This window comes from Lepus europaeus, chromosome 11 (assembly GCF_033115175.1).
Source record: "Lepus europaeus isolate LE1 chromosome 11, mLepTim1.pri, whole genome shotgun sequence".
Taxonomy (NCBI): Eukaryota; Metazoa; Chordata; class Mammalia; order Lagomorpha; family Leporidae; genus Lepus; species Lepus europaeus.
Window position 1 is genome coordinate 71,117,297 of NC_084837.1, and position 27,364 is coordinate 71,144,660.

Below are 27,364 nucleotides of genomic sequence, written 5' to 3' on the forward strand. Positions count from 1 at the left end.
TAATACTGACTGATAGAATTAAAAAGGAGAGAATGATCCAACATGGGAAGTGGGATACACAGCAGACTCATAGAGTGGCAGATGTCCTAAACAGTACTCTGGCCTCAGAATCAGCCTTTATTCATTCTGATCTGGCTAAAAAGCCCATGAGAGTATTTCAGGCATGGAAAGCCAAGATACTCTAGCGAAAAAAAAAAAAAAAAAAAGACCTAAATGAAAGATCTCTGCAAATGAGATCCCAGTGGAAAGAATGGGGCCATCAAAGAAGGAGGTACCTTTCTCTGAAGGGAGGAGAGAACTTCCACTTTGACTATGACCTTGTCTAAATAAGACCTGAGTTGACAAACTCAAGAGGCTTCCATAGCCTTGGCAGCTCATGACAAGAGCCTCGGGTGATTACTGACGCCATACATAAGAGTGCCAATTGTTAAGTCAACAACAGGAGTCACTGTGCACTTACTCCCCATGTAGGATCTCTGTCCTTAATGTGTTGTACTATGTGAATTAATGGTAAAACTAGTAGTGAAACAGTATTTTATGCTTTGTGTTTCTGTGTGGGTGCAAACTGTTGAAATCTTTACTTAGTATATACTAAATTGATCTTCTGTATATAAAGATAATTGAAAATGAAAATTCATGAAGAATGGGATGGGATGGGGGTGGGAGATGGGATGGTTGCAGGTGGGAGGATGGTTATGGGGGGAAAGCTGCTATAGTCCAGAAGTTGTACTTTGGGAATTTATATTTATTAAATAAAAGCTTAAAAAAAGAAAGCTACATAAACACATGAAGACTAAAGACTTTACTGTTGAACAATCCATGAATCAAGGAAGAAATTAAGAAGAAAATTTGAAAAATTTCTTGAAATTAATAAAAATATAAACACAACAGCAAATTCTATGGGATACAGCAGAAGCAGTATTAAGAGTGAGATTAATACCAAAAAAGCAGAAAAATCTCAAACAACGTATTGCTATACTTCAAGCAACTAGAAAAACAAGAACAAGTCAAATTTAAAATTGTAAAAGAAATTACAAAACTCAGAGTACAAATAAATGACATACAGATGAAAAACAATACAAGAATCACTAAACAAAGATCTGATTCTTTGACAAGAAATACAAAATTGAGAAATTTGAGAAGTGAACCAGTGGATGCAAGATATATCTCTCTGTCTCTTTCCATCTCTCTCTCTCTTCCCTCCCCCACCACTTCTCTGCCTTTCACATAAGTAAATAAATCTTTAAAAAAGGGTTGGAACATGTGACTTGCAGTATGAACTGACCTGTACATTTTACCTTATCTCTCAGTTATCCTTTCCTTGAAATGGCCTAATGACTGAGAGACCACTGGCTCAGAAAGTTTTAGTTTCACTTTTCTATCATGCCACTTTCCAATTGAGTCTCAACTTCATTTGTGAAAGTGTGATCTTTATAAAAAAAACTTTATGCTCAAGTTATGTATCTTGATTTTACATGAATGAGCAATGAGGAGATAGATCAAGTTAACTGACCTCTAAGAAGTGGAGGAGGGGTGGGTGGAAACATGAATTTGAATTTTCAAGTCTAAATCTGCTATTTTCCATTTATTAATTGATTCATATGCTGTGAATGATCTGAAAAGCACTGCAAATTTCAAAAGACATAAAGAACACAGTCTTTGGAAGTCAATTATAATCAAATAGGTGGATAAGAATCACAAGTACAAGTCACACGTGTGGAAAATTATACCACAAAGATAGTAGGTGAAGGGGCAAATAAAATGTATAAGAAATTAAGCATTTAGGATGAGACAGGGACTGTTTGTAGGGTGAGGTCATCAGAAAAGTCTCACTTAAAAGCTGATTAGATTTGCACGGTTCAGACATGAAAAAAGAATTCAGGCCAGTGTAGGATACACAGTGGTGAGACAGGATAACAAAGCATTTGGGCAGGACCATGAGAAGACCACCCTCAGTGCAGCCAAAGGTTGCTTTAGGGACTGTCCTTACTGTAAAAATAGTGAAGAAAGAGAGCAAAGAAAAGAACAATATTAAGATGGAGAGCTATCCTAGTGTCAGAAGACTTTAAAGTGTGTCAGGAAATAATACATTGAACTCAAATCTTTGAGTATGATTAAAATAATTGGTGGGTAATTAAGAGTTCACTTAAATACTATAGTTGCTTAAGAAATGACATGAGTGATGTGGTTTTACCCCTTAAGTCACAAAGTTGTTAATGAGCCTAGTTATTTTAAATTATCATAAACTTCAGTTCCCCATAGATTGCTTATAAAACAGAAAGGTAACATGATAGTTTATTGGAAGTAGACAGCAATTATGGCTGTTTTACATACTGTCATCTAATAATTTATAAATGTTTACCAAGGGATTCAAAGTTTTGTTAGTGTGAGTAAAGTTAAAGTATAATAGCAACAGGAATGGACCAATCCTACCATTATGAAAATGATATAGAAAAGAGGAGCCAAAGAATGCATAGCTACATGTTACCATAGAGGAATACTTGTTACTGTAGAGGTATACAGTAGAATATTTTCAGCTTAAATATTCAAAAGCTTGAAGTACTGAAATCAAAGTGACACAGGATTTACACATTGGTGAGGTCAGTGTTATAGACATTTTATAGGATATACATATGCTTCTTTTAAAATGTGAGTTGAGGGGTCAAATGTAGTTGGGAAAAAACTTATGCAAGAGCACACTGCCCTTTGTTTTAGTGGAAATGTTAAATGGAGGGTGCTGTGGTTCACCCATATCATTTCCTCTTTATTTGGAGCCATTGTGCTTTAATAGGAAAAATGCTAGCAGAAGTTCTAGTGACGCAGTATCAGATCCCCACCCTTTCACCAAACCCTTTCCATCAGAATGTTTACTGTAAGTCAGACTTCTGTAGTGAACAAAGAAACTAACATTTGATTCCATTATTTAAAACAAATTATAGGCTCTCAAGCTCTTTCCATGGGTGGATTCTCAATATTTGCCACTAACAATATGCCTTAAAATAAGTACATATTCCAAGATCAAATTTGTAAAATTTGGTCCTGCTTTTAATTAAACCAAGCTTTTTCTCAGTGAATGAGAAATTAACAGTTAAAATGAATGATTAGAATAAGAATGGGTTCTTATAAGGCCAGTAATCCAAAATTCTTTGATCTGGCTACCACTAAGCTCCTACCCTGACTGCTGAGACTAACTGCATCCAAACTTAATCAAATCAATCACACCAAGAAAAGGAACACCACCAGAAGTTCCATTTGTAAGACCACAAGACATTAATAAAATTTATGGAAGGTTTGGATTAGTTAGTACCTTGGGAAGACCTGTCTTTCTTAATAATACTTCCAATTGAAAAAGACTGAGTGTTACTATATGATCTAAGAAACAATTTGATTTTTTAAAAAATAATTTGTGCCACTATGTTATAGTGTAAAGTACTGAATGGGAAAGAACAGAACTGTACACAGCAGTGTTCTATAACCTTCAAAGGGCATAAGAAATACCTGAGGATCTTGTATTTTTTTTAAACTTAAGTAGTTCTGGGCTCAAATAACATAGGTGTTGGTGATGCTCATGATCCTGGAGTCACCCTTTGAAGAGCAGATGGACAGAGGGTACGGAGCTGGAATCACTCCTCCCTAATGATATGATTTTGAACCTGCGCTCTCAGCCATAAATTGACACCATCAATAGCAACCTCCTGGAATCACTGGAAGAGTGAAGGAAATCACCTGCTGATGAGATAATCCAACAAGAAGACATACATGTGAATAGAAATGTATCAAAATGTATATATAGAAATAATGTATCAAAATGCATATATATATGTACATAAAGACAAAATGTTCAAACTCTCAAGAATTAACAGACAAAGCCATAATTATGAAGGAATATTTTAATCATTTTAGATAACAATAGCTAAATTTTGTGAAAAGAATTAGCAAAGACTATATATTAGGAAACATTACTTAGTTTGATATGTATTGTGAGTGTGAGTGTGTGAGTGTGAGTGTGAGTGTGTGTGTGTGTGTGTGTAGTACTGCATTCAACAAATCAAGACTCTATACTCCTTTCAAGGGCAAGTACATGGAACATTTACAAAAAATTTTCACAAACTAAGTCATAAGTGAAGTCTTAGCAGTATATAGACCTTAGTACCCTTCTGCCGTCCCTCACCCCACTGATGTATTTGCTTACCTCTGTACCTAAATTGAAAACTATGGTCAATCACTATAGTTATTCCTTTGCATTCACCTTTACCTCTTTCTCAAAATTTTCCACTATATAAGTCACTTGAAGACATTACAAATCTAATTAGAGATAATTCTTCACTCTTTCCATACCTCAATGTATAAACTAAATATAGAACCATGCTAATATTTTTAATTCATAATTACATAACTCAAAAGGTTCTTTTTTTAAGATTTTATTTTATTTGAAAGAGTTACAGAGAGAGGTAGAGACAGAGAGAGAGGTCTTCCATCCGCTGGTTCACTCCCCAGATGGCTGCAACTGTGCCGATCTGAAGCCAGGAGCTTCTTTCAGGTCTCTCCTGTGGGTGCAGAGGCCCAAGGACCTGGGCCATCTTCTGCTGCTTTCTCAGGCCATAGCAGAGAGCTGGATCGGAAGAGGAGCAGCCGGGACTTGAACCGGTGCCCATATGGGATGCCGGTGCTTCGGGCCAGGGCGTTAATCCGCTGCGCCACAGCACCGGCCCCCTCAATCTGTCAATCATACTATATTCCCTATCCTATTTCTCCCACTCACCTAGACAACTATTTCCACCTTTACCCTTTTAAATCTCCAACATTATATTACCTATCCTCAATCTCAGATGATGATTTTGCCTTCTGCTATAATGAGAATATTAAAGCCATGAGAACGTCCACAAATTCCCCTCATCATCACATCTCCCTTATTACCAGCATCGTCTTCCATAATCTCTTCTTTCCCTTCTGTGCTTGGAAGTGCAGTGACTGGGGCTCACACTCATGTGTGCTCACATATGGGATGCTAATGTTGCAAGTAGCAGTTTAACACCCTTTGCCGCAAATGCTGGCCCATACCAGCTTTCTTTGAGTAGATATTTACATGATACTTATTTCCTTTAATTTTGACTTTTCCAGGTTTTGTTTTAGGTTTTATTGTGAGATTTTTGGTAAGAAGAATAAGGACAGATCAGATTTGAGAAGAATGTCTTTGGTATTTTGATTAGGATCTCATTGAATCTATAAATTGCTTTTGGTAGTATGTACATTTTGATGATATTAATTCTTCCAATCCATGAACATGGAAGTTTATCCATCTTTTTGTGTGTCTTCTTCTATTTCTTTCTATAATGTTTTGTAATTTTCATCATAGAGATATTTCACCTCCTTGGTTAAATGATTTCTAAGGTAATTATTTTTTTTTCTATAGCTATTGTGAGTGGGATTGATCTTAGAAGTTCTTTCTCAGCCATGGCATTGTTTGGGTATATAAAGGCTGTTGATTTTTGTGTGTTAGGCTTACATCCTGCCACTTTACCAAGCTCTTTATGAGTCCCAATAGTCTCTTAGTGGAGTCTTTTGGTTTTCTTATATATAGAATTATGTCACCTGCCAATAAGAATAATTTGACTTACTCCTTCTCAATTTGTATACCTTTGATTTCTTTTTCTTGCCTAATGGCTCTGGCTAAATCTTTCAGGACTATATTATATAGTAGTGGTGAAAGTGTGCATCCTTGTCTGGTTTTGGATCTTAGTGGAAATGCTTCCAACTTTTCCCTATTCAATTAGATGTTGCTTTGGGTTTGTCATGAATTTCCTTAATTATATTAGGAGTGTTCTTTCTATAATCAATTTGCTTAAGGTTTTCATCGTGAAAGGATGTTGTATTTTAACAAATGCTTTCTCAAATCTCGAAAAAATGATGCTAAAATTCATATGGAAACACAAAAGACCATGAATAGCTAAGGCAATCTTATACAACAAAAACAAAGTCAGAGGCATGACAATAGCAGATTTCAAGACATACTATAGGACATATATAATCAAAATAACCTGGTACTGGCAAAAAAAAGACACAGTAGACATGTGGATCAATGGAATGCAGTAGAAACTCCAGAAATCAATTCACGCATCTACAACCAACTAGTCTTTGACAAAGGAGCTAAAATCAATCCCTGGAGAAAGGACAGTCTGTTCAACAAGTGGTGCTGGGGAAATTGGATCTCCTCACACAGAAGTATGAAGCAAGATCCCGACCTTCCACTTACACAAAAATCCACTCAAAATGGATCAAGGATCTGAATCTACAACCTGATACCATCAAATTACAAGAGAAGAACATTGCAGAAACTACAAGACATTGGCAAAGGCAAAGACTTCTTGGAAAAGACCCCAGAAACACACACATTCAAAGGCAAAATAGACATATGGGATTATACCAAGCTAAGAAGCTTCTGTACTGCAAAAGAAACAAAGTGAGGAGGCAACCAACAGAAAGGAAGAAAATATTTGCAAATTATGAAACTAACAAAGGATTAATATCCAGAAATCTGTAAAGAACTCAAAAAACTCAACAACAACAAAACAAACAATCCAGTTAATAAATGGTTAAGGGACTTGAACAGGCATTTTTCAAAAGAGAAAATTCAAATGGGCAACAGACACATGGAAAAATGTTCAAGATTACTAGCCATCAGGGAAATGCAAATCAAAACTATAATGAGGGTTCACCTCAGTTAGAATGGCTCTCATACCAAAATCTACAAACAATAAATGCTGGCAAGGATGTGGGAAGAAAAGTACCCTAATCCACTGTTGGTGGATTGTAATCCACTGTTGGAAATGTAATCTCTAGTACAGCCACTGTGGAAGACAGGATGGAGATCCCTCAGAAATCTGAAACCAGACATATCATACGACCCAGTGATGACACAGTGATTCCTCCTGGGAATTTACACAAATGAAATGAAATCAGCATATGAAAGAGGGATGTGTACCTCCAAGTTTCTTGCAGCTCAGCTAGCTAAGATATGGAATCAACCCAGACGCCCATCAGCTGAAAATTGGATAAAGAAATTATGGTATATATACACTATGGAATACAAAGCCATAAAAATAATGAAATCCATTCTTTCACAATAAAATGGATGAAACTACAAACCATTATACTTAGTGAAATAAGCCAGTCCAAAAAAGACAAATATCATATGTTTTCCCTGACTTGTGGTAACTTATAGAGTACAAAAAATATAATGTGTATGAGCGAAACTGGCATTTTGAGATGCAATGATGCCCTTTTCTCACTGTGGTGGAACAGTGGTTTTCCTTTTACTATTTGTTGAATTTTTTTTACTTAGTGTAGTGTTAATCTTATGAGTATAAAATAAACTAAAAATAGGTCATTGTAAAAATATAGTGAAAGAATGGGGAAAGGAGGGCAGGAAAGTGGGCAGGAAGGAGGGTAGGGCAGGAAGTATCACTATGCTCCTAAATCTGTATACATGAAATACATGAAATTTGTTCATCTTAAAAAAAATTTAAAAAAGATAAATGCAAAAAATTAAAAAATAAGAAACCAATATTTAATAATAAAAAGGAAAACAAGAGAAACCAAATTAGAAAGTATTTTGAGATGTCGAGAGTGGTCAACCATGTCAGTTGTTTTTCAGATGTCCAATAAGGCCAGCAGTGAAGATAGAATATTAGATTTCAAAATTAGGAGGACTTTGGGAACCTTATGAGGGCCACTAAATAAATCTAACTGTTTAAAGAGAGTGTTATCAAAGTGCTCTTGAAAATCTGTACATGCCATCTGTATGCATGGACTTTGGTAAGTTCTGTCAAATACAGTTAGATCTTGGCCAGAGCCTTGGCTTAACAGGCTAATCCTCCGCCTTGTGGCGCCAGCACACTGGGTTCTAGTCCCGGTTGGGGCGCTGGATTCTATCCTGGTTGCCTCTCTTCCAGGCCAGCTCTCTGCTATGGCCCGGGAAGGCAGTGGAGGATGGCCCAAGTGCTTGGGCCCTGCACCCGTATGGGAGACCAGGAGAAGCACCTGGCTCCTGGCTTCGGATCAGCGAGATGCGCCGGCCGCAGCGGCCATTGGAGGGTGAACCAACAGCAAAAAGGAAGACCTTTCTCTCTGTCTCTCTCTCTCACTATCCACTCTGCCTGTGGGAAAAAAAAATACAGTTAGGTCCTTTTGCACTAGTAACATTAAAGTAATCTGTGAACAAAGCAAGATGAATGTCACCAGAATTGTAGGCTTCTAAATTCATGCACCAACAAGAAGACAGATCCAATTCACATCAGGGGTTGCAATATATCATTTGTTACAAAATATTTTCTCTGCCCTTGTTGCTAACATCTGTTATTTTATGCCATGTATTTGAGTATTTTTAGAGCTGCCGTATACTCTCCAACCTACTACAGATATCACACACTGATGCCAGTGGCCATGATGACACTCTCATGTAGCTTAATGTTTAAATATCTAACCTTAAATTAAGAATCTAACTCTTATTTCCAAGTTCTCAGCAAAGTAGCATATGGTATTTTCTAGGTGGACTATTAACAACCAGTAGGTATTTCAAAAAATAAAGTTTTCCAAGAGCTAAGGGATATGGAAAACATTATAATGAAATTATTTATGATATATTCCTCTCTTCCCTTGATTACTTTGTTCATGTCTTCCATTCTGTTTCATTTTAATCAGCGTGTTGAGTTACTGTGGTAGTAAACATAGCTTATTTCCAAAACAACCAAATATGCCATGGAGGAAGCCAACTAAAAAAATGACAAAAACATTATTTCTCTTTTTATCCCTCATAAAATGATAACCAGATAGGATGAAATGCATAAAATTTCTGAATTACTTTTTCATACCTAGAACATATTACACTTTAGAGTTGAGAGGGGATGTTTTTTCTTTGAACAATGGTTCTCTTCTCATTAGTAATTTATTTATTCCTTTCATACAGGGACACCATCTTTTCTTTTTTTTTTTTACTTCTTTGATTTACAGGTAAAATTAAATTATGCTTTGAGGCGTATTTCCTTAGTGTTAGCAAATATTGAAAAAGGCTTGGGAATTTTGTTGTTTCTCATCCTTTCCATCATGCTTCCTCCTTCTCTCTGCATTTTTCTCCTCTACTTTTTTCTTCCACTTGCTCACCCTCCTTCCTCCTTCCCCACCCTCTAATACAAGCCCCCCCACCACTCCCCATCACATACTAGTCCACACTCACATTCTTTTTCTAACATACCCACGTTTCAGGTTTCTAGAAACCTCCTTAGGTTGTTCTTACATTAATTTTCTACTTGCTTATCTTTTTTTTTTTCCCAGTCTAGGCTTGAAAAACACATCTGGTTTCTATTATAATCAGTATCCCTCTGAGAATAACTTCATATTATAGAAGGCAAACAATTCTCAAATAATAACCCATAATGATGTAACTTCTGGTAATTTAAACTTTTATCCAATAATTTTAAAAGAGCTATTCATGTAATCTAAGCTGGCATAAACTTTTTTTTTAAGATAAAAGTTTTGTAGGTGGAGTTTATATGGGTAATGATTTAAAGCAAGTCAATATTTGGAAACTCATTCTTTCAAAATAAGAAATCTTGGTAGCTAAACGTGTAAAAGGATTCAGTCTTCTTGTGGGCAAATAATTTCTGCTTGTTCACAGTTAAATGACACATATAGAGTATTATGGAGATGAGGAGATCACAAACTCCATGTCTTGCAAAGATAAGACAAAAAATGGGAACTAGACATTGAGAAATCATTAAAACTACTTATAAAACAAAGTTATGTGCAGAATTCTTTCACAATAAGAGGATATAGTGTTTAAATGTAATATGGAACAAGCTTGGCATAGGAAGAAGTTTCAGGTTTTCAGACGACTTACAGTCAGATATATCTGTATTGTGATACTGTTCATAACAAATGTGTGAAGTGAATTATGTCACTTATCTGAGACCATCATATGTAAAAATCATAAATAGGGGACCAACTTCCCTTTTGGAGAAAGATAAAGGGCTGGGCACTGGACACAAAAAATAAACAGAGTGCTTTAAAGTATCTGAAGTGGGAGTCGAGTTTTCAAAGATGATTAGATAATGCTAGTGGCCGCATCACAGGTGAGATTGAGCAGGGCCTTCTAAAGGGAAAGTAAACCTGAAAGGAAATGAGAGCAAAGGAATTCTAAGAGCCCGAAGGAGCCAAACAAACAGTAAATGCAGAGACGAACATAGCAAGAAACAGAAAGACACTCATGAAATGCATCTCTGTTTTATACATTAAATGTTTACAGAGCACAGAATGACAGACATTTGAAGAAAACATAGAGGAATCAAGATGTGAATACAAAAACCTGATCCTTGACAAAGACAACCCAAAAAACATAAAATAGGCATTTCAAATTCTCTTTTAATATATTTTTATTGCATTGTTAAAATGTCATGGATTAGGTTTATAATTCAAGTTCTTGTTTCTATGGCCAGGCAACTTTTAGATCTTATTCATCAGCCTGTCGAATTGTTCCTTTTTCAGAGACATAGATACCATCCCCAAATTTTCTGATACCCTTGTTTTTAACACTTGTTGCCTGCTGAATCAAAGCAGCTGGGTGAAACAAGTTCAATGTCATTTTCTACAGATTTTAGTCAGCAGATAAGGGAAAGAAAAATTATATGATGACAACTAGAGTGCTAAAGATTGCAGCTATCATTATGTACCTCATAGCAACATTTCAAGCAATGACAGATAGCATATACAGTAGTGGTCTCATAACATTACATTGTCTAGTGTTGATAGCCATCTTAGTTTGTGTAAGTTCACCCTATGATGGTAACACCTTATAAGATTGCACAATAAGGTGTTCTCAGAACATATCCCCCGGTTAAGTAACACATGACTGTAATCTCTCTCTGATGATTACTCCTACCTAGATTTTTCTTTGCTTATTACATGTCTTTTTATTTCAATAACTTAAGAAGTACATTGCTCTGAACAATTGTTCTTAATGGTGTTGTTCAAATGTGTTAAATTTGCTCTTGAAAAACTACTGGTGCTCTCAATAAACCAGCCTGCTTTTCATGAGACAAGCAACTACATCCTGATCAGAGGGCTGCCAGAACTCGCCTTGGCCACACATGGGAGACCAGAATTAATATCTCTCAGGGGAAATCCCTTAATTCCTGACTGGTGAGAGATGGTTAATAGATGCCACAGCTTTCTTCCAGACCCCGTCCTTAACTAGGGTAGTTCTGAGGCATGTGTTGTTCACCTCCCCCCTGACTCCCAGAGTTCCCCTAGGAGATCTTGTCACATGTGATAGCTAGCTTCATACTGGTTTTCAATGACTGCCCTTCTTTCATTGTATCCTGTCTTCCCTCTCCAGCCCATGTGCCTTGCTCCTTTCCAACAGACTACAAGCCCTTGAATTTTTCACATGGAGGCTGCTTCCAAGGACATGAATTATGTGTAGGCATAGATATTTCAGTTCTTTTTGTTTGCTTCATTTTTAATGCTAGCAGAATTTGCAACTTGTTTTCAAGACATTTTTTTTTTTCGACAGGCAGAGTTAGTGAGAGAGAGAGAGAGAGACAGAGAAAGGTCTTCCTTTTCCATTGGTTCACCCCCCAAATGGCTGCTATGGCTGGTGCGCTGCACCGATCCGAATCCAGGAGCCAGGTGCTTCCTCCTGGTCTCCCATGCGGGTGCAGGGCCCAAGCACATAGGCCATCCTCTACTGCACTCCCGGGCCACAGCAGAGAGCTGGACTGGAAGAGGAGCAACCAGGACAGAATTCAGCGCCCCAACCAGGACTAGAACTCGGAGTGCCAGCGCCACAGGCAGAGGATTAGCCAAGTGAGCTGCAGCGCTGGCCTCTCAAGACAATTTTACAAAAAAAAAAAAAAAAAAAAAAGAGAGAAAACAAATGTGAAAAAATGTTTAAAATTGCTAGATCCAAATATAAGGTATAGGATATTCATCATAACAGTTTCTTTAAATTTTTTAAGAAGTTGGAGAACATGCTAGATTACTTCTGATTTGTAATAGCAATGTAAAATGATGGTGTTGTGACTTGGGAAATAACAAGAATAATATAGAAAAAGTCCAACATACTGAATGCTTGATCCTTTTACTTTGTTTCTAAAAGTCTGCATTGGACTTTCACATTTAATGGGTATTTTTTCAGAGTGTGTATTTGTATTTGGCAGAGGGTTTTGACTTTTTTTTTTTCTTCTTCTTTTGGCACTTTAAACTACTTTGCATTGTTTCTGTTGAAAATGTCTATTGCTCCTTTGACAGTAATATATCTTTTTTCCCTGGTTGTTTTTAAAATTTTCCCTTCATCTCTTGTTTTAGCAGTCTGACTATGACATGCCTAAGGGTGGTTTCCTTTATTCTCCTTGGGGTCTGCTAAACTTTTTAAATATATGAATTGATGTCTTTCATTAGTTTTGGGAACTTCTCTGTCATTATCTTTTCAAATATTGCTCTGCTCCAGACTTGCTCTCATCTCCATCAGGACTCACATACTCTGTCATATTCCTTCAGTTCTCTCTGTGTGCATCTCAGTGTGGATATTTTCTATGGAATTCCTTTAAGTCACTTATTCTGCCTTCTTTAGATATTGTGGTTATTAGTTCCAGAATGTATATTTTACTCTTTTTTTGTAAATTGTAGTTGCTTGTGAAAATTTCCATTTTTGCTTCATTTTGTTCATCTTTTCCCATTATGTTTCAATATATTTATAATAATCTTTTTATTAAAGATTTATTTATTTATTTCAAAGACAGAGTTACACAGAGAGGTAGAGGCAAATAGAGAGAAATCTTCTATCCAATGGTTCACTCTCTAAATGGTTGCGACAGTTGGGCCAAAGCCAGGAGCCAGGAACCTCATCCTGGTCTCCCATGTGGGTGCAGGAGCCCAAGCATTTGGGCCATGTTACACTGCTTTCTCAGGTATATTAGCAGAGATCTGGATGGAAGTGGAGCAGCTGGGATCCAAACCAGTACCCATATGGGATGCTGGTGCCGCAGATAGTGGCTTAAGCCACTGCACCACAATGCTGACTCCTATAATATTTTTTTAAAGCTGTTGCTCTGCATAAATAAAGACATAAGTTCCAATGCATGGATCATTTATGTGTCCATTTCTATCACGCCCATCACTTTCTTGTAATCTATCATCACACACCAAGCGTAATGTTTAACATAAGTGTTGAACCTGTAGATAATTTTGTATTCCGCAGAGATTTTCCTCCCTTTTCCCATTTAGGATGTGAGACCGAGTCCCATGATTTAAACATGATTAAGGTGAACCAGAGCTGGACTGCAGTTTTGTTAGATTACTCTACTTCTGTTTCCTCCCTCTCCTTTGAGCAAGGCTTTCAAAGACTTACAGTTAAGAACCTGGGAAGTCCTTGAATTGTCAGGTATGAGAACCTGATGGAAATTCAATTCTACCCTTTGAATGTGTTGAGCTTAACTCTTTAAACATCAAAAATTCACATATTCAAATCATATATGTGTCTCGTGGGGAAGAAGACCAATCAGGTATTTATTGGTCTTTGCCTCCTTGTAAGAAGTATAAGAAAAGTCATACAGCTTTTAGAAATTTCTGGCCCAGCTCTGGCCAAGTCTTTGTATTACCACACAACTCAGCAAGTATTCCATGGTAAAAACTGGCTGCTAAGTATGTGAGATCCTCTAGACTTTACCAATCTCTATAACTGTAGAAGTACAGCCTTTCTGTCAGAGTATAATGTTTCAGCCTATTCCAAACCTAACACTCAGCAGTACTCAGAATCAGTAAACGCTAGGGCAAGCATTGTGGCACAGAGGTTAGGATGCTGCTTGGGATACCAGACTGATATAAATCTGTAGTCTTCCATGCGGGTGCAGAGCCCAAGCACTTGGGCCATCCTCCACTGCACTCCAGGGCCACAGCAGAGAGCTGGCCTGGAAGAGGGGCAACCGGGACAGAATCTGGCACCCCAACCAGGACTAGAAACAGGGTGCTGGTGCCACAGGTGGAGGATTAGCTTAGTTAGCCGCAGCGCCAGCCTAAGGTCACTCTTTCATATGCTGACTTCATTTCATTTAGCTAAATTCCCTGAAGTGGAATGGCTGGGTCATATGGTATATCTATTTTCAGCTTTCTGAAATATCTACATAATGTCTTCCACAATGGCTGTACTAATTAAAGTTCCACCAACAGGCCATTGCCGTGGCTCAAAAGGCTAATCCTCCGCCTTCGGCGCCGGCACACCGGGTTCTAGTCCCAGTTGGGGCACCGGATTCTTTCCCGGTTGCTCCTCTTCCAGCCCAGCTCTCTGCTGTGGCCCGGGAAGGCAGTGGAGGATGGTCCAGGTCCTTGGGCCCTGCACCCTCATTGGAGACCAGGAGGAAGCACTGCCTTCTGGCTTCGGATCAGCGCGGTGTGCCGGCCGCAGCGGCCATTGGAGGGTGAACCAACGGCAAAAAGGAAGACCTTTCTCTCTGTCTTTCTCTCTCACTGTCCACTCTGCCTGTCAAAAAAAAAAAAAAAGTTCCACCAACAGCGGGTTAGGGTACTTTTTTCCCCACATCCTTGTCAGTATTTATTGTTTGTTAAATTCTGTATGAATGCCTGCTCAAGGCCTTTGTCCATTTCTTAACTAGATCTTTTGTTTTGTTATTGTTGAGTTTCTTGAGCTCCTCAAAGATTCTGGATATTGATCCTTTATCAGTTATGTATTTTGTAAATATTTTCTCCCCTTCTGTCAGTTGCCTCTTCACTTTGCTGAGTGTTTCTTTTGTAGTGCAGAAACATGTTAGCTTGATATAATCTCATTTGCCTATTTTTGCTTTGATTGCCTGTGTTTCTATGGTCTTTTTCAAGAAAAACACTTCACTTCTCTTTGAAGGTGATCAATGCTTGGGGTTAGCCCACAGTGTGTACAACCCCCTTCCATGAAGGTGCATGAACTGCACATAGGATCTATGTGGCCTCAGTGTGAGCAAGGAACCCTCTGCAATTATCCATGCCAGGCCATCAGGGGGCTCTGAGCCTCTGAGGCCAAACACAGTGACTGCCAGAGACCCAGGCACACTCTGTGCCCTATTGTGCAGTTAAAGAATTCCCACAGTCACAGCACACAAGGCTCCCACAGTCACAAGGTGCAGTGGATCCACTCAGTCCTGCAGGCATGCCTGGTCCATGCAGAGAGTGAGCACATTCCTAGAGCCAGCTGCCAGTGGGTGCTCTGCCTTGGCAGTTTGAGCCCTGCGTCCTGTGACATGTTGAGAGAATTGGGGCACCTCGCAGTCCTAAGTAGGTGCCCAGCACCCTGTCAACCCTCCCAATCATATTCAAAGTCAGTGGGAAATGTTGATTTTTCCCTCTGGTAAAATCCTCTGGGTTGAGCTGTCTAAGAGCCTCCCCAAATGGCAGCATCAGCCAGGATGGAAGCCAGGAGCCAGGAGCTTCTTCCAGATCTCCCACATGGGTGCAGGGGCCCAATCACTTGGGACATCTTCTGTTTTCTCCGGCCATTACCAGGGAGTTGGATTGGAGGAGAGCAGTCGGGACTCAAAATGGAGCCCATAAAGAATGCCACTGCTGAAGGCAGTGGTTTAACTTGCTGTGCCACTGCTCCAAACCCAGAAAAGTTTTCTTTTGCATCAAATATCCCTCAAGTGAGATTCTGTTTCCACTTCCACACTTTTGATATAATTGATTTTCAAGATTTTCCCATTTCAAGGCAGTAAGAAATCCAGATTTCTCTGATGTGGGTGAGCTGGGCTTTGGGCTATGGCATTCTTCTCACCCAAACTTTCCAAATGCTTGATATTCTTCTCCAATGCTGGACTCTTTCCAGGTTTCCTTAGTTCAGCCAATGACTCCACCATTTATCCAGTTAAAAATATCAGACATCTGGAATTTAACCTTGACTCCTCTTTGCTTTTTTTTTTTTGACAGGCAGAGTGGACAGTGAGAGACAGAGAGACAGAGAGAAAGGTCTTCCTTTTTCCGTTGGTTCACCCTCCAATGGCCGCTGCGGCCGGCATCCTGCGGCTGGCACACCACGCTGATCCGATGGCAGGAGCCAGGTGCTTCCCCTGGTCTCCCATGCAGGTGCAGGGCCCAAGCACTTGGCCATCCTCCACTGCATCCTGGGCCACAGCAGAGAGCTGGACAGGAAGAGGAGCAACTGAGACAGAATCCGGTGCCCCGACTGGGACTAGAACCCGATGTGCCGGCGCCGCAGGCGGAGGATTAGCCTAGTGAGCCGCGGCGCCAGCCCTCTTTGCTTGATGAAGCTTTGCTCAAGCAGATTTCTGCCTACTCATTTCCAACTCCTCTGCTATAATCCTAATATAAGATGTCATATGGATTTCAACCATGGCCTTCGATCCCCTTACTTCATCTTTGCCATCTCCTAAACCATTCTCTACAAAGTTTTCAGAATGATCACATTATTTGCTAATTATAATCTATATTGTTAGGATCAAATCCCAACTCCTTACCTTTGGTGTTAAGGCCCTACATAGTTTCACCACTTGACTCTCCCCTTGTTCACTGTGCTCCAGCTTTGCTATCTTTCATTTGATAAAACACAACAAGCTAATTTTCACTTCAGAACTTTCTGTTCTGTCACCTTTGTGGATAATGTTCCACCTCCATTTACATTTTCTTTTTATCTTTCATATTGCAGTTTAAATGTTGCTTCAGACACATCTGTGACCATATGCCAACCTTGATTCTCCTTTGTATTTGCTATCATAGTGACCTATTTATTTCCTCCTGACATATCACCAGAATTATTTTTATATGTTTATTATCTGGTTCCTCTTCCATAGTTTAAAATCCATGAAAGCAAGGCCCATGGTTATCTTATTGAATAGTTTATTGCATACTTTCTGAATACATAGTAAGTGTTGATTTGAGGTGATTAGCTACCAGAATAAATAGGGTCAAGGAGTTTATTGCATCATTGAAAACTCAATTCACATAATTTCCAAGGAAATAACTGATAATTGCTGACATGTCTCCTGTGTCATTTACCAAGACTGAAAATACAAGAGAGAATATATAAAGAGAGAGGGAAAGAGCAAGGGAGAGAAGGTGGGGAGAGTATGTATGAGGGGGATTTCTTCCTTATTAGTCCTATTTTCTATCAAGAGGAGAAATAGGAGTGGGTGAATCTCCTTTCACTCCAAATCTTGTGTTTGGTAGGTTCAGGGATGACAGAAGACATTGGGCATAGTAGCAGAAAATTAGGGCTCTATTCAGGAAAAATGAGGGTGTTACTGAGGACTCTTGAGCATAGAAACGACAACATTACAACTGTGTTTTAGGAAGACTTATTTCAACATTTAAAATAGATTGGATATTGGAGAGATGAGATGCATACAAATGGGTTTGGAATAGAGTTGACATGAGCTGTAAGAATGACTTGACCTTTAGGATGTGAGAACTGGCAGAAAGAAATATGTATGGAAAAATTTGTGGTGGTAGAATTTACAACTTTTGGAATTAATTGGAAGAAGAATAAGGGGGACTCACTATGTCTGAGTTCATATTACCTACCATTGGATAAAAATTATGAGTAATGTAAGATGATAGCAGGAATGTATAGTTTGGAGAGAAACATAAGGGTAAGTATGAACTTCCTTTCTCTTATAAATGAGTACATTTTTTACCAAATACCTGACTTTTCATGGATGCATTTTTTAAGGGAACAAAAAATTGTATTCCTCCACCCTTCTAGGTTCTTTGGATGGGTTACAAATTAAATTGACATAAGACAGATTAACAGGAGAAAAATTTTCATCAAGTGTGTATACATAGGAATCCAACAAAATATGAGATGCAAAGAAAAGTCAGAAGCTTGAAGCTTATGTAACATCTTGAACTACAGAAAGGAATAGGGAATTGGGTCTTCTGGAGCTCAGTAGGAACTCAAGATATGGGAGGGTGAGAGGAAGACATGTATGGTGAAAAAGGTTGTCTTGTGTGCATATCAAAAGTCTCTTAGGTAATAAAATTTATTTCCAAGCAGTTCTGAGAATAGGTGCTAGCCTATTGGACTTGGTATCAACGTCCAGTCTTCTTCCTGGCTGCGGTTCCCAGGGAAGGTATTTATAGTGATTGAGTTCCTTTTGGAAGATCCACCCTTAGGCAGATAAAAAGAGCCTGGAGGAAGCCTCTGTTGATATCTTGTGCCCCAAGTGTCCTCTGTTTAATCAGCACTCCAAAGTATCTCATTTTAGGGTGGCATTTTCTAAACTCCTTTAATTGTCATAATAAAGATTGTGGAACCATATTTATTTGATTATTCTTTACTATCATAACTACCTTTGTTCAGTCTTTTCTCCTACTTCTGTAAAGTTCACCTGGTGCTGAAAAGTCATGGGTTCAAGGCTAATAAATTAAAGCAATTTTGCTATTAGCACATTGACATCCATGAGACACTGAAAGAATTATTGCTATTTTTAGCCTCCCCACCATTTTGTTCCCTGCTATGCTGACAATTAATATAGAAGCAAGGATGACAATTTTAGTAAATAATATAGTAATCCTAATTGCACAGATTCCTTGGGATTTTCGTGATATTCTCCTAGGGATGAAGCAAAACTCTCTCCATTAGAATACTTTTTTACTTTTGGAAAGGTATTGTGCTGTTAAAGCCAGTTATCAGGTAAAATGACCCTAAATCAAGGGGATTGCTTTCCCCCCTAAAATAAAGCAATAATTTAAGAGGGAATCAAGACAATTAAGAGTGTATTATATACTGTGTCCCCAGTATATAGAAATTCACAAAATGAAAAAAATCATTAATTAGCTTTAATTAAAACTGCTTATAATTCAATAAAGTCATGATATATTTTGAAGAATTTTAGCATCTCAGATGGATTTTACAAATATAAATATAAATCAAGTAAAACATAAATTTTTATAGGCTCAGAGATACAAAGAGTCAAGTAACATTTGTAAACTGAGGTATTTATATAGTTGAGTCATAGGCACACCACAATTCTGAGCATATGACTCAGACTTTGTATCTTATATACAACTAGTTTTAAAATGCTAGAGTATTATGCCAAAGGTAAGCACAAAGTTTACATAATTGAGGATTTATGGGGACTTCAGGCTTGCTCAATTACTTTTGGAATTTTACTCCTGAGTTTAAACTACTGTCTTTGACCAGGTCCATTAGATTTGAGTAGGCATGTTTGTATTTTAACTTCCTATTATACTTAACATAAGCCCAAGTTCCTATTACCATGACCAACAAAGTTCTTGATGATCAAGCCCCAGCCTCCAACTTCATCTTCACCTCCCACTACTTTCCCCATTGCTCTTGCACTTCATTCATACTGAACTTCTTTCAGTTCTTGGAATACAAGATCTCTGTATCTGCATGGAACCACCTGCATTCCCACCCCCCATGCCCCATCTGCCAGCACCATCCACCTCAAGATCGAGGTGGATTGTTTATGTTTATCTTCTCACTGATTGGTTGGATGGCATGATGCAGAGTTGAGGTGGAATTTATGGAACGAGACTGACAGAAAAACAGAAGAAGACAAATCATTGTGTGAGGATAGCTGGATGTAGTAGAAATAAATCTTGGACCACAGTTTTGGATATTCAAGGAAAAATATAAATTTAAATATGTAAATCAACAACTGCAATTTTGGGAATTCTACACTCCCAAGCTGGTGGAAAACTTAACCTCAGTTCTGTTTCAGTATGGGATATAGTTCAAGGGTTTCATGAAGTGCCATGGAAAGTGCCTCTGGTCATGGAGTTATTTGTCTACCTGGGTTACTTCTGCAGAATTCATTGACTCTGTTTACACAATTCCTTGATGTCTGGGCTCCATGATGATTCCATATTTCTTTTAAAATATGAGGAATCTTTTTGAAATGACAGTTATGGACCTATCTATTTACAGACAGAAGGTAGTCCTTATTTTCTGGAGTTTCATTGCCTCTGTTGTATGCTGTGTTGGTACCAGAAATATAGGAGCTTGGCTTTTCAAATATGCAGCCCATAGAATTTCTCTAAGTTCCCAAGTCCTTGGGACTTTGTTTTCACTAGGATGCTTCTCAAAAGTCATGTTAGGCTTCCCTTGTCTTTAAGGCACTCAGCACAAATCCTTTTTTTTTTTTAAAGAGAGAGAGAGGACTTCCTTTTATTTTTTTTGACAGGCAGAGTTAGACAGTGAGAGAGAGAGAGACAGAAAGCACAAATCTTTTAAAACCAACTCAGATTTTATCCAAGTTGGAAAACATATATGGCATTTCCCTCCAAATGTTCCAATGACAATTGACTATCTTTCTGAGAACTGAAAAGCAGAAAATATAGGATAAATGAACAAATTTTAATGTTTCATAAATCTATTCTGTCCATAGGAATTAAGTTTTTACCGAAACAGAGATAGCGAATGTAGTTGTGATTGTGTCATTTTTCTTCTTCATATACTATAATAGCTTCCTATTGCTCTTAGGATAAAAATTGAATCCTTAACGTGCCCACTGAGATCCTGCCTCTCTAGTCTCTTCATGTACCACAGTCCCTCTCATTCTGTCTAAAAGGGCAATACTGGCATTTAATGGCTGAAAGAGGTATTCTGTCTTTCAGTACAGGGTTTCTGTACATTCCTAGATACCCCTTTGCAAGGTTAAGTCCCACTCATGCTTCAAAGCACAGCTCTACGTTTTTGCAGGAATACCTTCTTTTATATAAGGAATGCCATGTGCATTTTCTTTTCCATGATGATTGCTTTGTCTCATAAGAAGAGAAATGAGGGGTCAGTGCTGTGGTGTAATGGGTTAGGCAGTAGCCTATAACGCAGGCATTCAATATGGGCGCTGGTTTGTGTCCTGGCTGCTTCTCATCCTGCTAATATCCTTGGGAAAGCAGTAAAAGATGGACCAAGTCCTTGGGTCTCTGCATCCATGTGGGAGACCTGGAAGAAGCTCCTGGCTCCTGGCTTTGCCCTGGTCCATTCATGGCCGTTGGGGTCATTTGGGGAGTAAACCAGCAGATGGAAGATCTCTCTCTTTCTCTCTCTAATTCTGCCTTTCAAATAAATAAAATAAATCTTAAAAAACCTCATCACACTAAAGGTCAATTTACTTCATTAAAAAATTAAAGAAGAGAAATGAAAGGAAAAACTACAATGAAATGCCATTTTTTACTTCTCAGATTAGCAAAACCCCAAAAGTTTGACAATACACTCTGTTGAACAAACAGGAACTCTTATGTACTGCTTCTGGGATTGTAAAACCAGAACAGTCTCTGGAGAGTATATTGAAAATAATAATTATAAGCACATATATATATGTGTGTGTGTGTGTGTGTGTATGTATCACCTGATCAAGTCTATTTCTTGAAATGGACCATATATATATATTTGCATATTATAAATGGCATTTTAATTTATTCTTCACTGTATTTTTGTAATAGAAAATATTATAAAATATTAAATGTTAATCAAATGGGGTTATTGAAATACATTGTGATATATACATTCAGTGGAATACTATGCAGCTATAAAAAAGGCAAGAAATCTTCTTAAAATACTTAAGATTCTCTATTTGTATTAATTGAAAAAGTTACATGCAGAACAAAACATATAGTATGCCATCTTTTGTATAAGGAAACTGGAAAGATATAGAAGAAACTACTAACAATGACCATATTTTTGGGAACAGATGGGAACTGAAAAGAAACACAGGAAGCAGGACAGGATTTAAGACTTTAGAGTGCGGCTGGCATTGCGGCATAGCTGGTAAAGTTGCCAATGATGCAGGCATCCCATATGGGCACCGATTCATGTCCTGGCTGCTCCACTTCGGATCCAGCTCTATTCTAATGGTCTGGGAAATAAGCAGAGGATGGCCCAACTGTTTGGGCCCCTGCCACCCATGTGGGAGACCTAAATGAAGCTCCTGGCTTTGGCCTGGATCCGCCTTGGCCGTTGCAGCAATCCGGGGAGTAAACCAGCAGATGGAAACACTCTCTCTCTCTCTTTATCCCTTCCTTCCTTCCTAACTTCCTAACTTCCTTCTTTCCTTCCTTCCTTCCTCTCTGTCTCTCCCTCTGCCTAAGTAACTCTTTCAAATAAATAAATAAAATCTTTGAAAAAAGGACCACAAAGTAATCAAAGTATTAAATGATGTTCCCTTCTATTGATTATATTATACATACTTTTTATGATTTACCTCCTTATAGAATGCAGGATATACTAGAGCTTGCTTAGATGGTTAATTATTATTTTTGTAACTGCCTGTTTTCATGGTATTCACTGGTAAATTATTGTTTCTTTCTGAAGAATTTCAGGTGCTAGCCTCTACTTTTGAAAGACACTGAAGAGCCAGTTTTTAGTAATAGAAGAATCTTTTTTGTCTTGCAAAATTAAAACTCAAAGACAATAAAACAATAAAGTTAACTCAATCCATAAACAACAAATGAAAAACAATCTTTGAAATATTTTTGTGCTTAGTCTAACGCTAATGTATATTTTAAAAAGAGCAATAAATGGTTGCCAATTTGGAACATAAAAACCCTGGAGGATTATCCTGTTTAGAGATATCTGGAGGTATCTCAGTTCCCATAGAATTCCTCTTGAAGTATAGTAAGAGTGTAAGTGAAATCTAATTGAGATTTTCCCTTACAACTGTGATACTAGAGAAACCGTTTGTGGGCCCAACTTGAACTAATTTTTCTCTAGTCGGGAAACTAATAATCAAATAATTTAAATGATGGATGTTGTTCTTTTGTTTAGATTAATCTTCTCATTAAAAGTATAGGGATTTGGACTGGCATTGTAGTGTAGCAGGTAAAGCCTCCCTCTTACAATGCTGGCATCCCATATGGTCACATGTTCATGTCCCAGATGCTTCACTTCTGATCTAGCTCCATGCTAATGGCTAGGGAAAAGCAGCAGTAGATGGCCCAACTGTTTGGGCTCTACCACCAGCATGGCAGATTTGGATGAAGCTCCTGGCTCTTGGCCTTAGCTTGGCCCAGTGCTGGTTGTTCCAGGCATCTAGGGAGTGAACCAACAGATGGAAGATCTCTCTATCCAAGTGTAACTCAGATTTCAAAATAAATAAGTAAATCTTTTTTTAAAAATTTATTTATTTGAAAGTCAGAGTTAAACACAGAGAGAAGGAGAGGCAGAGAGAGGGAGAGGTCTTCCATGTGCTGGTTCACTCTCCAATTGGCCGCAACGGTTGGAGCTGTGCTGATCTGAAGCCAGGAGCCAGGAGCTTCTTCTGGGTCTCCCACACAGGTGCAGGGGCCTAGGAATTGGGCCATCTTCTACTACTTTCCCAGGCCATATCAGAGAGTAGGATTGGAAGTGGGACAGCCAGGACTCAAACTGGCCCATGTGGGATGTCGGCACTGCAGGTGGCGGCTTTACCCACTATGCCACAGCTCTGTCCCTTAAATAAATAAATATTTCAAAAATAAAATTATGGGGATCATGTGAACATTTCCAAATCAGAGAGTATAATAACATCCAATGTATTTAACATGCATAGATTACAATTTTATTCTTTATTTCCAATTTTATAGTTAATCCTGTACATTAGATTAAGGAGGCACCAAACACTTATTACTAACAAATTATCTGTTACTTTTATGGAAGTCATAAGCATTTATTTAGCAAATACTGACTTCTAATCTGTTGATTTTTCTATCTAAAGGCTGTAGTGTCCACATGAAACAGATGTATTTAGTAGCTCTGCATAGCTTCACTTGGTAAACTGACTTAATCAGTTTCATTACTTCAGAAGGAATATCCTAGTCCTGGGGATTCTGATCTTGCTCATTATTAAAGCCTCCAAAACTACCAAGTATCATTCAGAACACAATAACATCAAATTCTCTTTCTTTTCCCACTTTCTTCTTTTAGAGAAATACATGATACAGTGTTTTGAGTAAACCAGCTTTCAACAGAGGTAACTATAGAAAAATCCTCTAATAAACTTTAATAAACTCAGAACTTTGGATAATTTGGTTCATAAAAAGTAACTGGATACATTTAAACTATTCTGTGTTCTTGATTTTATGTCCTAAAAGCATCAATTCAAAGAGAAATCACAGATGAATAGACTTAATTTTCTTTTCCTATTTGGTCCACATGCACCACCTAGTGGTAAAGTCCTAATTTTCAAGTACAGAAGTGTGTGTGTGTGTGTGTGTGTGTGTGAGAGAGAGAGAGAGAGAGAGAGAGAGAGAGAGAGGAAAGAGGTATCTAACATGGGAAAAATAATTTTTATATACATTCTTAAGTAGTGATTTAGAGTGACAAAACAATTATTCAACATGAAGTATCTAAGAAAACATTTGAATTTCTACTATACATATACATAGAACAGGATGTAAAGGACAGAATAACTCATGTTGTAAAGTAAAACAGGTTTCTCATATATACATTAGCTACAGCTCTTATAATTCCATCCCCAAATTGACATTTGTCTCCTGTGTCAATGAATTTGTTGAGTCAAAAGTCAAATATTGGTAACTAAAGTAAAACTTTTTAACTTTCAATAATACTAATTTTTAAAAGTATGTATCCTATTTATTAATATTCTAAGTCACAGGTCACAGAATTTTAAAACTACAGGGCCCAACAGATTCTTTTATATTAATGTACAAATTTTACAAATGTAGCAGTCGCAACTCAGAAACATCAAATTACTTGCCTAAGGGCATACTGGTCAATAGTGGCTCAACTCACATAAGACTAGGTCTTCTCACTCTTAACCTAACAATAGAAGATATCAAAAGTATACTAATATGCAACAGTAAATTATCTCTGTATGGAGAGGTACACCATCAGCTCAGCTATGCAGTGCTTTAAGACACTAAGATGGGAGTTAACACGTATTAGTAGGTTTTTTTTTTTTTTTTGCATTTTGAGTATAAAGGAGCAATTGAAGACATACATGTATCAGAAAGTTATGGAATAGATTTTCTAACTATTAAATGCACTATGCATAATGTGGATATATGTTTCAGGGAATATTTTTCAATCTGTACAACTCTGATCTGGAAAGAAGGTGTAAAAATCACCCTTTCCTCTTCTAACTGTCTCAGAATCAGAGATCTATTTCTTCAAAGTAGGTACCCATTTGTGGATTTACACATAAACCATGTTCATAGCTCCCTCTCATGACCACTGAATACTATACAAGCCTCCTTTTATTCTCGCTGTTGTATTCAACTAACAGCTCACTGGTTAAGTTTTAATTGCTTCCAATGAGGTCAGCAAAGGTATTTATCGAAAAGCGCTGAATAAAAGGCTCCACACACACACACACAAGCATACACGCGCTCACACACAGAAAGAAAATCCTCTTGCCTGTTGATTTATGGAAACAATTATGATTCTGCTGGAGAATTTCTCAGCTGAGAAATAGTTTGTAGCTACAGTAGAGAGGCTCAAGTTGCACAAGGCAGACAACAGACATGGAATTCTTGTGTATCCAGCTGTTATAAACAGAACAAGTAAGTTACTGTTATTTGTCTTTAAAAACAATGCTGAATGTTTTTCTAAAAGTTTATCTCTTTCTCTGGTTTTAGTGTTGAAGGGAAAAGTAAAGTGACCAGATTTCTGAGCTATGTGAATATATAATTATGCTGTAGAACTTATGTAAAAATAAAGCTGAAGTTCTGCAGGGAACTCCTGACATTTAACTTGAAAATGTGGGCTGTTCAGGAGAAAGTAACTGAAAATATAAAAGCATATAATAAGGAAATCCAGGAAAAGCATTTATATTTTGCTAACAGCAACTGTATAACTTAATTTAAATAAATAGCTGTAAGTACAGGATGTTTCTTACAAAATAGCAACCGGAATGAATGGACATATTCTCACATGAATTCTTATATTCTTATATGAACAGTCAAATTCTTATTTGTCTCTATCAATACATAATTTTTATAAATCTACATATAGAGTGGTAAAGATGCTGACATCCTCTATGAAAGCTGTTTTAAATGTATCTTTATACTATAAGTTACATTGCATGTTATAATACTATTTAGCCACTGAAATTTATACATAGTATTTTTTATCTTCCTTTTCTTCTCCCTTCCCCATTCCTAATCTCTCATTATAAACAGAAGCCAAGTAGCAAACAGCATCGCAGCAACTGAGTTATTTCAACCTGTTTTTTAAGGATATATCAGAGTTACTTAAGGAGGAATCCTATATTGTTATCAGGAACTAAAAGGATAAGTCTAACATTTGGGAAGAGCAACCACTCTTTCTTAAATCAATCTGCAATTCACAGATAGGAAGAGGTCAATGACCTAGGAATAACAATCAACTCAAGATTTAATTTTCATTATGTTATTCATGAACACCCGGAGCACTACACTATAATGCACAAATGGATACTGACATGGATCCTGCCAACTTTGCTCTACAGATCATGCTTTCACATTATCTGTCTAGTGGCCACTATATCTTTAGCTTGCAATGACATGACTCCAGAGCAAATGGCTGCAAATGTGAACTGTTCCAGCCCCGAGCGACATACAAGAAGTTATGATTACATGGAAGGAGGGGATATAAGAGTGAGAAGACTTTTCTGTCGAACACAGTGGTATCTGAGGATTGATAAACGAGGCAAAGTAAAAGGGACTCAAGAGATGAAGAACAATTACAGTAAGTAATGTCTTTTGTTAAAGCACTGCTTATGAACTTTAACAATCTGTTAAAGGATCAGTTTTCAGGGGACATGCTTTCTCAGTTTCCTTTTAAAGCAATTAAGTGAAATATCACCTAATTCTTTAACTTGAGATAGTTGAACTATGTCCTTAAAAATATCCTCTAGAACAGGGAAAATATTATTATGAATATTATAAATATTATATTTGAATTGATAACACAAGACAATTTGAAAATAAATGTTGCATGTGCTAATCTCAAATTGCTCACAAATAAAGCAAAATGTAAAAATATATTATTCACAATGAAATGTGATTTATAATTTTCTAGCAAAACTCATTAGGGAATGTCATATAGTACTAAGTAAATGCTCACTAAAACTACTTATCACTCCTATGAGAAACAAAATTCATTTATTTTTATTGATTTTATTTCCTTTCAAAGAATATTTCATGATGTAAAATACTTAAACTGTGTTTAAAAATGCATTCTTATCCAATTGTGTATAGTTATGAAACAGAAGGGAGTCTGTGGTATCCTTATCAAGTCATAATGAACTTATACAATTGCTTAATTATATACCTACACAGAAAAATAGATTTCTTCTAACATTTTCTTTAACTAAATCTTCTATGTCACACAAGTTCTATGTTGCCTTAAGATAAACATAAGTGTGAG

The 27,364-nt window shown here is 37.5% G+C and overlaps 2 protein-coding genes across 4 annotated transcripts in view; one reads left to right on the plus strand and one right to left on the minus strand.

The window, feature by feature from the left end:
- FAM227B (family with sequence similarity 227 member B) overlaps nt 1–27,364 on the minus strand; it is a 216,648-nt gene that overhangs the window by 43,552 nt on the left and 145,732 nt on the right. The gene's annotated exons all lie outside the window — the stretch shown is intronic.
- Nucleotides 25,303–27,364, plus strand: part of FGF7 (fibroblast growth factor 7) — a 62,801-nt gene continuing 60,739 nt past the window's right edge. The window contains exons 1-2 of one of the 3 annotated variants that reach the window (XM_062205885.1): nt 25,303–25,518; nt 26,471–26,683. In XM_062205885.1, the coding sequence (XP_062061869.1) occupies nt 25,518; nt 26,471–26,683 (214 nt within the window). In that variant the 5' untranslated portion in view covers nt 25,303–25,517. Of the gene's footprint in view, nt 25,519–26,136; nt 26,684–27,364 lie in introns of those variants that run through there. The other 2 variants (XM_062205884.1, XM_062205886.1) reach the window with 2 other exon arrangements.